Source organism: Stegostoma tigrinum, chromosome 6 (assembly GCF_030684315.1).
Source record: "Stegostoma tigrinum isolate sSteTig4 chromosome 6, sSteTig4.hap1, whole genome shotgun sequence".
Taxonomy (NCBI): Eukaryota; Metazoa; Chordata; class Chondrichthyes; order Orectolobiformes; family Stegostomatidae; genus Stegostoma; species Stegostoma tigrinum.
Window position 1 is genome coordinate 77,632,511 of NC_081359.1, and position 14,338 is coordinate 77,646,848.

Consider the following 14,338-nt stretch of genomic DNA (forward strand, 5'->3'; position numbering starts at 1 on the left):
ATAATGTTTGTTATTTACTTAACCTCTTTTGTCCCAAGACACTTAATGTTTTGAATTACAGAGTTAAAACCCTTAGTGATCGGATAGATTATTGATCAGTAAAGTCTTCCTTGTGTAATAGTCTTATTTGTCAGAGAACTTATAAAATGCGTGCATTTTCTTCATATTTGTAATGTAAAAAGATGACTTTGAATGCAAACTGAAAAGAAATCTCTAAAGATTGAAGAGAAGTGATTCCAGGCACGCGTTAGATTGTGACAGTTAAATCAAAAAATTAATTTGAAAATCAAATAGAGGTGGTATCAGCTGCTGCTTAAAAATTATTCTAGTACAATGACATTTTACCATCCAGTCATTTTTGATGCTGTTAGCAAGTGATCATCTTAAACAGTCATTCCTCTGTTTTGTTGGCAGTTATCCAAAATATTTATTGTAGACCTCTGGACAGAATTCACTATATTACCCTAACTTTTATGAAGTGTTGAAATTGTTGCATTTTCCTATTGCAGAGATGATAAAAAGGATGGACTTAAGTTTTACACTGATCCATCTTACTTTTTTGACTTGTGGAAAGAGAAGATGTTGCAGGATACTGAGGATAAGAGAAAAGAGAAAAGAAGACAAAAGGTATAAAATTTTTGTGAAGAATGGTGAATTCTTTTAACTGCATTGTTAAATCTACACATAGCCTTAGTTAACATACCTAAATTATGTACTGTCTCACTGTGTTGATGTGTGACGAAGTAATTTGACTGAAGGTTTTCAAAAATAATTTAACTTTCTACAGTGCTAAAAAAGCTGCATTTGTTAAATCAGAATAATTCAACTACTGAAAGCTAAACTTCTTTTAAAAATAGTACTGTAAATGTATTTATTAAAGTCTAGTGGCTTAGCAAAATGCCAAAAAATTGCAGGTGCTAGAAATTAGAAGCAAAATCAGAAATTCTCTCCAAACATCCTGCCAGACTTGCTGAGTCTTTCCAGCAATTTCAAATTTTGTTTCTAACATGTTAGCAGCTGCTTTTAGTATTAATTGCATTTTAAGATACTTGCTTTCGGTGACAAAGCCCTAAAATTAGTTTTTGACTACACATATAGAGAAAATACTCGAGTAGTTTTTTTGACTCCTGATTGAACAGTTCAACTAATATTATAACAAACTTATTTATACATGTTTTGATATCTAATTGTCCATTTTAATACTTCGCTGTATATGTAATTGGGATCACGTTTTGACTATTGCTGAGGAAGAGATCAAAACCAGATTAGGTATTATCTATTCAGGAAGGTCAAGAAATTTTTTTGTGGTTGTGGAAGCTGGTTATGAAGCAGCAGAAGGCTTGAAATGTTCTGACCACTCCCCTGATGAGGAAACAGTTTGCAGCCAGAAATTAAACCAATTGAAGGTAGAAGGTGATTTATAAAAGTAACTTACGAATAAATGGTTTGTGTTATTACAACTCCTCTTCCCTCTCCAGATTTTACTTCTATAGAAAATGACAACTGCAGAGAACTTCATTGCCACGGAAGGACTGGTACTTAACGTTTTACACCAGATACCTGGTTAACGTATAGGCTTGTCCAGTTGTTACCATCTAGAAATTTAGTGAGACTAATTAGTAGGCAGTCTCAAAGCTGAGATCAGTTTTGCAATTCTCCTGGCCGAGATTAGAATCCCAAAGTTTTGAATACTTATTTAATGATGTAAATTTCAACCAGATAAGGTACTCTTTTCATAATTTTTATATTACTATTCTCATTCAAACAGCCTGTGGTTTTTTTTCAACTGAAGGCAATATTGGATGACATTATTCTGCGTCAATTCTTGTTCTTTTCAGTAATCATTAAATTCAGCACTGAAACAGATGACTGAGATCCTTAAGTTTATATGCATCTAACCACAAGAATACAAAATTATTCTGTTAAGGATATGAAGCTTAATTTTTTTAAATAACATATGGACCTTGAGTTTAGTACCTCCTTCCTTCCTGTGACAAAGGTGCATGAAAGGCTTTAAAATTAGGATATGTTGATTTCCCAGCCTGGGGTTGCACAATTTGCCTGACTTTCAAGTTGGCTAAGACTTCCATTATAGGCAGGTAACAACTTCTTTGGTATGCAAATATGCTGCTTCAGTACATTATTGATTCGGTGTTTTGATATTAATGGGAAGTCATGAGGAAGCCTGCAATGGAGCCTGATAGCAAAACCACAGGAGATACTGACCAGCTGGAAGAGGATTTAAGTTTTAAAATCTAATTCTGTTGTAATCCTTTGTAGGCCAGGAAGAGCAGGAGTGCTCACTCCGGGCTTCAAAATATTTCTTGGGTCTTCCAGCGTTAGTTTTGCCCCTTCAATTCCTCCTTCCCATTTCCTGTCAGGAACAGATCGCATGGATATCTGACAGCATCTTGTGCAAAATGTCTGCTTGCTCCATGCTAGCCAAATGGTGAATCAGGCCAGTTCAGCAGGATTTTATGGACATGTTTTAAAGATTACCCCTTTTTTTTAAAAGTCAGCTCCTCCCCAATGTGTCTTTATTTATCCCTGAAAATGTAAAATGTACTTCCATCATCCCATTTCGTAAGAATTATGAGATTAGCAGCCTCACAAAATATGAACTATTGCTAATTTTTAATATTTTATCACTCACAGGATATTTCTGATAAGTCTTGTTGAGTCTACCAACCCCCTGTCCTGCTTCTCACACCAAAGAACTGCCAATTTATGCTACCAGTGATATTAATCTTTTTGTACTTTCACCATTGTCTGTGAATAAGAACTTATTATCTTGCTACTTTAAAGCATTTTACACAATTTTAATCAAGCTGAATCTCCTAGAACTTGATGTGGAATTCCTTTCAAAACAAGTGACACTTGTGTGTCAGGTTAACGTGTCTAAGAAATAGTTTTTGCATCATTAACATAACTATGTAATTTTGTTTTTTAACCAAATCCAACAAATTATTTACCGTCTGAATTCTGTGTTGGTTCTGAAAGCAGGTATGAAATTAACCATCTGTGTCTTGAACCATGAGTTTGTACATGTCCAGCACTCAAGTATTTAATTTTCAGCAACATAATAGGAAATATTTGATATATTTTAATCATACATGGCTTCAATAGCTGGATTTGATTTCTTTTGAAATTAAGTTAGCTGAACATAACTTCCATAAATAAATGTGTTGATAATTGCTAACCTAAGACGTAATAAAGTGTTTAGAATAATTAGATTATAATCAAGTTTATACATTCTATTACATACATGATTCATTTAAATTTAGTAATTATTTAAATCTCGGGCCTCAAATTAACTGCTGACATTAGCAGATCCACACTTAAGACATTTGTGTGCTATCCTATGTATACTGTTTTACTGGAGACATTAATTTATTTAAAAATAAATGACTTTATCCTCTGTCAAAAATAACAGTCAGAGATGTATTATACAACTATGGTAAAGTTTGATCCATAATGTCACCAAAAATGATTTCAATTTTTGCGCCTTAACATTAAATTTGTGCGATGCCTGAAAGGAGCTTTACTAAGTTATAGTGTAAAAGCATGAAAATAACAACTCAAACATAACTGCATCAGTTGTTCTTTTGTGAACAATTTTTTATCTTAATTCTGTTTTAGTGTGTGCCTCTTGCATTTTGACAGTTTTGCTTTTCATATTCTTTAACGACATTGATCACACTATCAGTCAGAAATTTTACTGTTTCTGATGGAATTTCGTATACTGTTTAGTTCTTTCATGGAAGTGAAAATTATACAAACTAATTGTGTTCACAAAGGTATCATTGACTTGAACACAACATGCAGGTCCAAAATTTTTGAATATATATATTTTATATAAATATATACCCTATCCATACGTATAATCCGTACCTTGGGAGTTTGGGAATGTGGAATGGGTGAAAATAAAAATTATGCAGCTTTTGGTACATTTTGCAAGATTCCTTCTTTTAAGCATCACACTTACTTTCTGTTATGCTAACAAATTTTACCCACACTATGTCTCGTCATTCTATCTTTTGGCATGCTTTCTTCATACCTTAGGAGCAGAAGCGTATAGATGGCACAACCCGTGAGGTGAAAAAAGTTAGAAAGGCCAAGAACAGGCGCCAAGAATGGAATATGATGGCATATGACAAAGAACTTAGACCTGACAACAGGTTATCTCAAAATCTGTACCATGGAGCATCTTCAGAGGGATCAGTGTCCCCAGACAATAGGTCTGTGCATATCAAAACTGCCTGGTCTATAATCATTTGGAAGAATAATCATGTTTATTATCTACTATGAGTGGCAAGCTATAAATACATACAATGCTGTTTTGAATATTCTGTTCAAAAGAAAATAAGTAATTCTGAAAATATGCTAAGGTTTTGATTTCTAAAACATAAAATTGTAATGAAAATGTAGGAAAACTATTTTATATAAAGCTGGCAACATTTCCAAATAAAATAGTACAAAATCAAGAGCTCATGGCATGGAGTGACATTAGGTGCTCAAATCTGGTACAACTGGACTTAATGCAACTGCTTCCTCTACATTGGGGAAACCATGCGGAGGCTTGGGGACCGCTTTGCAGAACACCTCCGCTCGGTTCGCAATAAACAACTGCACCTCCCAGTCGCAAACCATTTCCACTCCCCCTCCCATTCTTTAGATGACATGTCCATCATGGGCCTCCTGCAGTGCCACAATGATGCCACCTGAAGGTTGCAGGAACATCAACTCATATTCCACTTGGGAACCCTGCAGCCCAATGGTATCAATGTGGACTTCACCAGCTTCAAAATCTCCCCTTCCCCCACCGCATCCCAAAACCAGTCCAACCTGTCTCTGCCTCCCTAACCTGTTCTTCCTCTCACCCATCCCTTCCTCCCACCCCAAGCCGCACCTCCATCTCCTACCTACTAACCTCATCCCACCTCCTTGACCTGTCCGTCTTCCCTGGACTGACCTATCCCCTCCCTACCTCCCCACCTATACTCTCCTCTCCACCTATCTTCTTTTCTCTCCATCTTCGGTCTGCCTCCCCCTCTGTCCCTATTTATTCCAAAACCCTCACCCCATCCCCCTCTCTGATGAAGGGTCTAGGCCCGAAACGTCAGCTTTTGTGCTCCTGAGATGCTGCTGGGCCTGCTGTGTTCATCCAGCCTCACATTTCATTATCTTGGATTCTCCAGCATCTGCAGTTCCCATTATCATTAATGCAACTGCTGGCTATTTTTAAGAAGAAGGTTTCATTGGTGGGGTGGCAGTTCATTTTCCAATTACTGATGTTGGACCCTAATTTTCATATGCAAATAACCTAACTACGGCTTTAGACAGATGTTTTGGATGACCAGAAGTAACCTAAACCAATATAGCATTCAACACACTTCCACTCCAGATTGGGCCCCATAACTTTTAAAACTCCACAGGTCATTTTATGTAACTAGTAGCTGTAAAATGATTTTTCCATTTTGTATTTTTTTAATGTCAGTTTTTCTTGTTAATTTTTTCTCATTTTTTCCTTCTAAAGGAGTGAGCTTTTGTGGGATACACGCACAGTATATTGGCTGTAGGGAGATGTCCTTGATCATTTATTCCCCTGAATCTAGAAGGATGTGCTTTCAGCAGAGTGCTGATCAGGAACATGAACATTGTTTGTTTTCTCCATACACCACCCCTATTCTCCATAATCCAGCACCATTTGTAGTACTGCTGCTGCTGTTTTGGCTGATATCTGCTAATGGACTGTTGTGCTGAGCAGTGATAGTGATGTAGTGAACATGTTACTGAGCTTGTAATCCTGAGGCGCAGGCTAATGCTCTGAGGAATGTGGGTTCAAGTCTCACCATGGTAGCTGGTGCAATTTAAAATTCAATTAATAAAACTTGGAATTAAAAGGTAGCCTCAATAATAGTGACCATTAAACAATCACTCATTGTCATAAAAGCCCATCTGGATTACTAGTGTCCTTCAGTGAAGAAAATCTTAACCTTAGCCGGTACTTATGTGCCTCCAGATGCACAGTTATTTGGTGAACTCGTATCTGCCCTCTGACATGGCTTAGCAAACTGTAGCTCAAGTGCAGTAGGAATGAGGAACAAATGCTCTGTTGTCTGCACAGATATGGGGTTTTTCACCAAGACGTAAAGCTGGAGAACATTTTAATTAAGGAAAGATTTTATTAAATGTGGTTCAACTGTCAGTAGTACAGAGTATTGGGGTTTGTTTGCAAAATTGCTAATGGGATATGGGCACTTCTGCCCAGACCAGTATTTGTCTGTCCCATTTACTCTGGAGAAAGTGGTGGTGAGCCACCTCCTTGAATCGCTGCAATCCATTTATTGTAGGAACACACATAATGCTTTGGGAAGGGTGTGTCAGGATCATGATCCAATGACAATGAATGAACAGTTGTTATAATCCTAAATTAGGGTGGTGTTGTTCCCATGAATCTGTGGCCCTTGCCCTTCTATTCAGTAGAGCCTGTAGGCTTGAAAGGTGATGTCAAATGAATTACTGCATGCATCTTGTAAACTGTACACAGTGCTGTATGTGATCAAGGGCGTTAATATTAAGGTGGCAATGGGGTGAAAATTCAGTGGAATGCTTTGTCCTAGGTGGTGTCAAGCTTCTTGACTGTTGTTGGTGCTCTGCCAATCCAAGCAAGTGGAGAGTATTCTGTCAGACTCCTGACTTGTGTCTTGTAGATGGCAGATGGACACTGAGGAGACAGAAGATGAGTTACTTGCCACAGAGTTCGTGACCTATGACCTATTCTTCTACAGCATTTATTTGGCTAGTCTTTTTCAGTTTCTGGTCACTGCTAGCCTCAGGGTCTTGATGGTGGTGGGGATCCAGTGATGGTAATGCCGCTAAATTCTCTCTTATTGGAGCTAGTCCTTGCCTGGCACTTGCATGGTGTAAATGTTACTTTGCATTTTGAAGTCCAGGTGTGGCTGCAAATCAACACAGATTGCTTCAGTATTTGATGAATTGGAAATGGTACTGAATATAATATAGTCATTAGTGAACATTCCCAGTTCTGATCAAAAACAAAAATGGAAGTTGCTGGAAAAGCTCAGCAGGTCTGGCAGCATTCATGAAGAGAACTTAGAGTTACCGTTTCAGATCTGGTGATCCTTCCTTGCAACTGAACAAGTTTAAGTGTATCCGAGGACATTGTGGGAAATTAGGGAAGAAATTTCAAAGCCCCTAGCTGGGATATTTGTATCATCCAAAGCATGGGTGAGGTGCCAGAGGACTGGAGGATGGCTGATGTTGTGCCTTTAGTTAAGAAAGGAGAAGCTCAGTGGTGGGTAAACTGTTGGAAGTATTCTGAGATGTAGGATTTACACGCATTTGAAGAGGCAAGGGCTGATTAGGGATAGTCAGCATGGGTTTGTGCAGGGGAAATTATGTCTCACAAACTTTATTGAGTTTTTTCAGTAAGTAATCAAAACAGTTGATGAGGGCAGAGCAGTAGATGTTGTCTGCATGGACTTTAATAAAGCTTTTGACAAGATTCCTCATGCTAGATTGGTTAGTAAAGTTAGATCACATAAGATTCATGGAGACCTTACCATTTAGATACAAAATTGGCTTGACAGTAGGAGACAAATGGTGGTGGTGGAGGGTTGTTTTTCAGACTGGAGGCCTATTACCATTGGTGTTTTACAAGGATTGGTACTGCGTCCAGTCTTATCTGTCATTTATATAAATGACTTGAATGAGAATTTAGGACACATGGTTAGTAAATTTGCAGAAGACACCAAAATTGGTAGTATAGTGGGCAGTGAAGAATCACAAAGGGATTTTGATCAATTAGGCCTATGGGCTGAGGAGTGGCAGGTGGAGTTTAAGTTGGATAAATGTGAGGTATTGCATTTTGGTAATACAAACAAGAGCAGGATTTATTCAGTTAATGGTAGGGCCCAGGATAAAGTTGTTGAACAATGAGGCAAAGGGTTCAGGTATCTAGTTCTTTGAACGTTGTGTCACAGGTAGACAGCATGATGAAGAAGTCATTTAGCACACCGACCCTCATTGTTCAGACCCTTGAGTACAGGAGTTGGGATCTCATTCTGAGGTTGTACAGGACATTGGTGAGTCCATTTTTGGAGTACTGTGTACAGTTATGGTTCCCCTGCTATTAGAAAGGACATTATTAAATTGGAGAGGCCTCAGAAAAGATTTACCAGGATGTTGCTGGGACTGGAGAATGAATTATAAAGATATGCTGGACAGCAGAGACTTATTTCACTGCAGTGTTGGAGGTTGAGGAGTGGCCTTATAGAGGTTTATAAAATCAAGATGGGGATGGATAAGGTGAATAGTAAAGATCTTTTCCCTAGAGTAGGAGAATTCAAAACTAGGGGGCATATTTTTAAGGTGAGAGGAGAGAGTTTTAAAGAGACCTGACGAGCAACTATTTTCACATAGAGGATGATTTGTGTATGCAATGAACTGCCAGAGGAAGTGGTAGATGCAGGTACAATTACAGCATTTGGACAGGTACATGAATAGGAAAGGTTTAGAGGGATATAGGCCAAAAAGAGGCAACTGGGACTAGTATGGTTTGGGAAACTTGGTCGGCATGGACTAGTTGGACTGAAGGGTCTGTTTCTGTATTGTATGACTCTAGGTCTAATTACAGGCCTTGCAAGTGTCACCTGCAGTGCAACAAAGAAGAATCAAGGCCTGACGGTGAAATTTGGGAACTATTTGAGCTGTCTGGTCCAGACCCCACTGGATAAACTAACTAAGTTCTAGTCAGAGCTCGGAGTATAGTTCTAGTCATAGAGCTCTATAGCATGGAAACAGACCCATTGGTCCAAATCGCCCATGCCGACCAGATATCCTCCATTAATCTAGTCCCAATTACCAGCATTTAGCCCAAATTTCTCTGAACCCTTCCTTTTTAAGTTGTTATTGCGCCAGCCTCCATCACTTCTTACGGCAGCTCATTCCATACATGCACCACCCGCATAGAATCCCTACAGTGTGGAAACAGGTCCTTCAGCCCAACAAGTCCATGCTGACCCTATAAGCATCCCACCCAGACCCATCCCGCTTAACCTACCTAATCTACACATTGCTGAACTCTATGGGCAATCCACCTAGTCTGCACATGTTTGGACTGTGGGAGAAACCGAAGCACCCAGAGAAACCCACACAGATACAAGGAGATTGTGCAAACTCCACACACATGATCTCCCAAGGGTGGAATTAAACCTGAGTCCCTAGCGCTGTGAGGCAGCAGTGCTAACCACTGAGCCAACTTGTCACCCTCTGGATGAATAAGTTGCCCACAGGTCCCTTTTAAATGTCTCCCCTCTTACCTTAAACCTATGCCCTATAGTTTTGGACTCGCTCCACCCTGGGGAAAAGACCTTGTCTATTTACCCTATCCATGCCCGTCACAATTTTATAAACCTTTGTAAGGTCACCCTTCAGCCTCTGACGCTCCAGGAAAAATAGCCCTAGCCTATTCAGTCTCTCCCTAAAGCTCAAAACCTCCAACCCTGGCAAGATCCTTGCCAATCTTTTCTGAACCCTTTCAAGTTTCACAACATCCTTCCTATAGCAAGGAGACCAGAATTGCACACAGCATCCCAAAAGCGGCCTAACCAATGTCTTGTACAGCTTCAACATATACCTCCCAACTCCTATACTCAATACACTGACCAATAAAGGCAAGCACACCAAACTCTTCCTTCACTATCCTACCTACCTGTAACTGCACTTTCAATGAACTATGAACCTGCACTCCAAGGCCTTTTTCTTCAGCAACACTCCCCAGGACCTAACCATTAAGTGTATAAGTCCTGCCCTAATTTGCCTTTCCAAAATGCAGCACCTCACATTTATCTAAATTAAACTCCATCTGCCACTCCTCAGCCCATTGGCCCATTTGTTCAAGATCCCGTTGTACTCTGAGGTAACCTTCTTTGCTGTCCACTGCACCTCCAATTTTGGTGTCATCTGCAAACTTACTAGCCATGTCTTCTATGTTCCCATCCAAATTATTTATATAAATGACGAAAAGCACCAATCCTTTTGGCACACCACTGATCACAGGCCTCCAGTCTGAAAAGCAATCGCCCACCAGCACCCTCTGTCTTCTACCTTCAAACTAGTTCTGTATCCAGGTGGCTAGTTCTCCTTGTATTCCATGCGGTCTAAACTTGCTAAATTTGTCATGCAAGAGTGTATTTACATTTTTTTTTTGAAGGCACCTAACATAACAAGATCTATCAGGTTATATTAAGATAATGTTATTTTGATCTGATGCCTTTTTACAAGAAACTTTCAAAGAATCACCTATAAAATTGTGTGGCTAAAACAGTAAACCTCACCTAGTGAGGGGCTTGTTCCTGCGCTGTACCGTTTTATGCTCTGTGCTAAAATACATGAAATTTTCTCTGTAAATATATAGAGGAGAGTTTCCACTAGGTTGTGCTGTCTTGTAGTGCGGTTCACTTGGAATTAAACAAAGCAATGCCATGTTACAATGAATTTCAAGCTGAACTTATGTTCAGTGTAAATTGAGTTTTACTTTTACAAAATAAAACATTAGAAGCTGACCCCACCTAAAAAAATCAGACCCCAATTGAATTAATTACCAAAGTAAAAGATCGTTGAGCTGCTTGTGGACCTTTCAGAGGCTGTTAATATTAAGCTTATTTTGTGTGTGTTCAGAAATGTACAGCCATATTTGTAAAATAGAGATAACAAGGTGTAGAGCTGGATGAACACAGCAGGCCAAGCAACATCAGAAGAGCAGGAAAGCTGACGTTTTGGCCCTCGGCCCTTCTTCAGAAGGCCTGCTTGGCCAGCTGTGTTCATCCAGCTCTACACCTTGTTAGCTTACATTCTCCAGCATCTGCAATTCCTACTATCTGTGAAGCCATATTTGTAAAGTTCTTTATTCAAATATACCAAAAAGTCAATTAAACTTCTACATTGTTCCATAGAGTTTTTTGTTCAAAAGTTATTTTCAGCTATTTAGAACTGTGTGTTTACAGATTGTGGATTAAATAGTCTTGATTAACGATGTGTATTTTAATTTTTTCAGCTGTTTGAATAAACTGCGTCAGGTTGCCATTTGTAAATATGTCAAATTGTTTTTGATGCAAATCTTTTCAAAAATTATGTACTAAAATGCAACCCAATTGCTCTGAGTCATGGAAGATTTTACATTTGTGGTCTACAACTGAGTTTCAGTGGAATTGGAGCAAAAAAGACATTTTTTAAAACTAATCCTGGATCACTAATTGCACCTAAAGCTTAAACTCTCAGTCCATGAATTTGTATTCAATGTACTTTTAACTGAGGATTTTTTTATTCCAAGATAAATTGTGCTCGAGAAAAGGATATTAATGTTAGGTCTCAACTACCTTGGGCAGAATTTTAAATCTTGAGTCCTTTAGTTAAAACGCAGGTCAGGAAAACAAATGTCAGTGAACGAGTTTTTCATTCAGCTGCCATTTATCTACTTGCCGTTTTATTCCATGGGTTTCAAGTGGGCTGACAAGTATAGTATTTTGATATTTTAGCAAATACTTTTTCGAAGTCCTTATGTGTATAAGGACTTTATCAATTACATTGCTCTCATCAACTTTGCTATCTCTTTAACAAATCTGTGCTGTCTTAATAATTATTAAGGGAAGACTCATTCACCACTAATTCTGGATTTATTCTTATGCCCTTTCTTGAGCCTACCAGTAACATTTACATTTCTCCAATCGTCTGGAACTACCCTTGTATCTAAGGAGGATTGGAAGTAGCAAGTCTCCCTATAATTTCCATCTTTATCTCTCTTGACATCCTCAAATGCAACCCAATGCTGGTGACTTATCAATTTTAACTGTAACAAATATTTCTCGTACCTCAGCTTTCTCATATTTTAGCAAATCTGGTATTTCACCTACCTTCTTGATCTCTTTGACTTTGGAAGTACTCTATTTCTTGGTAAAGACAGATTCAAAATAATAATTTTGCACCTCAACCATGCCCTCTTCCTTCAGTCGTTGTTCACCTTAGCAGCTCCTCAATGGCTTCACACTTCTTCTGATCGCTTTTTTACTATTTAAATGTTAATAGAACACTTTTGAGTGTCCTTTTTTATGTTAGGTAAAGCCTCTTCTCATAGTCTTTTCGCCCCTCTCAAATCTTTTACAATCTCACTTTGAATTTCATACATTCACCCTGGTTCTCTCTTGTATTAACTAATCTCATATTCTGTCAAACTTCTTCTGCTTCATCTTACTTCCTATCTCTTCCAGCATCTGGGAGGCTGTGACTTTGTTTGGTCTACTACCCCCGCTCCAGGAATTGTACCTCAACTATGTCTGTACCATGAACAAAAACAAAGTTGCTGGAAAAGCTCAGCAGGTTTGGCAACATTTGTGAAGGAGAAAACATAGTTAATGTTTTGGATCTGGTGACCTTTCCTCAGAACTGATGGTGGCTGGGAAAACGTCAGTTTATATGCAGAAAATAGGGAAGTGGGTGAGGTAGGGAGTAAACAAAAAGATAGAGCCTCAAGAGAGAAAAAGACAGTTGGACAGACAAAGAGTTGCTAATGATCAGGCAGGGAGGGTGAATAGTTGTTGATGGCAACTGTTAGTGACTAACAAGAAGGGGTGTGTAATGGCAGGCTATGCGGTAATGAGGCCTGATCTGTGCGGCACGGGGCTAGGACATGGGAGAGTTTAGGCCCTAAAATTATTGAACTCAATACTGAGTCCAGAGAGCTATAGGGTCTCCTTGCAGAAAAGGACATGTTGTTCCTGTAGCTTGCGCTGGGCTTCTCTGGGACACTGCAGCACGCCAGAGACAGAGATGTTGGCCAGGGAGCAGAATGGTGCACTGAAGTGGCAGGTGACAGATAGCTCAGGGTCTGCTTTGCGAGCAGAATGTATATGTTCTGTGAAGCAGTTGCCAAGTTTACGCTTCATTTCCTCACTGTAAAGGAGACCACATTGTGAGCAGTAGCTATGTTTGGGCCCTTGGATACTGGGGACAGAAGAGGTAAGTGGGCAGGTGTCACTCCTTCGCTGGTTACAGGGGAAGGTGCCATAGGGCTGTGGGGAGGTGTTGGGGGTGAAGGAAGGGTGGACCAGGGTGTCTGGGAAGGACTGGTCCCTGTGGAAAGTGGACAAGGGAGGGAAGGGGAATATGTGTCTGGTGGTGGCATCTTGCTGTAGGTGGCAGAAATGGTGTCTGATGATCAAATGTTCTGCTCACAAAAAAGACCGTGAACTACCTGTTGCCTGCCGCTTCAACGCACCACCCTGCCCCCTGGCCAACATCTCTGTCTCTGGCTTGCTGCAATGTTCCAGCGAAGCCCAACGCGAGCTGAAGGAATAACACCACTGAAACTTTACTTCTGTTTTCTCCTTCACAAATGCTGCCAAACCTGCTCAGCTTTTCCAACAACTTTGTTTTTGTTCCTAATTTATAGCATCCACAGTTCTTTTGGTTTTTATATCTGTACCATCTATTTTTAAAGACAATTATGTCAATAATCTTTGATTACGATTTACCTAGGAGAGAATCATTCTCACCCTAATGAAACTGGATTTCTTTTAATTAAAGATTTAAACTCTTCACCACTCCTTGATGTTTTTCATTACTGATCTGAACCTCAAACTGATGATCATTGCTCCCTAAATGGTCTGCTGTTGGTGTTTGACTGCCGTCATCCCAAGAATCAGGTCCAGGAATATGTCAGGACACCCATTGAGGTTCTGCTTAATAATCTTTTTCCTAGCTCCCTAAAAACTGCCTGTAGGAGCTTAGCCCTCTTTTTACTGAGAATCTTTAAAATATTCTGATGGGAAAGGGCAATCAGCCTGGAGCCATAGATCATATTGGCTGATCATCCTTCCCCCTTTCGAGCATTCTGCAGATATTCAGAAGCCCTGGAGTACTGGAGAGGCAACATCTCATCCTGGAATCAGATCTGCAGCCACAGAACTGTAGTTACCCTAATTGCAGAAATTCCTACATCACAATGGCTTTACTAATCTTCCATCTCACCACAATGCACAGCTGAGTTACTTGTGCTGTCACTGGACAGAGGGAGCATCACCTTCATCACTGTTTAGAAAAGATGTGTTCAGGGCTCTTACTTGATGATCGAGTGATCAACCATTCTTTTTTGCTCAAACTTAAGCTGTTTGCGGACCACCACCAATGAGTTGCCATCCATATAGTTCTCAGCTTTGTGGATGCATCACAGTAATGTCAGCTCCTATTCAATCTCTGCGTTCCAAGCTGATGACATTTCCTGCCCCTGTGGCTTCTCAAAGTCCTGGAGTTCTCAAAT

At 39.6% G+C, this 14,338-nt stretch overlaps 1 protein-coding gene across 7 annotated transcripts in view; it reads left to right on the forward strand.

The window, feature by feature from the left end:
- Positions 1 to 14,338, forward strand: part of LOC125453166 (actin-binding protein WASF3-like) — a 116,561-nt gene that overhangs the window by 87,737 nt on the left and 14,486 nt on the right. For 6 of the 7 annotated variants that reach the window (XM_059646683.1, XM_048532362.1, XM_048532363.2 and 3 more), the window contains 2 exons: positions 510 to 627; positions 4,063 to 4,238. In XM_059646683.1, the coding sequence (XP_059502666.1) occupies positions 510 to 627; positions 4,063 to 4,238 (294 nt within the window). The remainder of the gene's footprint in view (positions 1 to 509; positions 628 to 4,062; positions 4,239 to 14,338) is intronic. The other variant, XM_048532367.1, reaches the window with a different exon arrangement.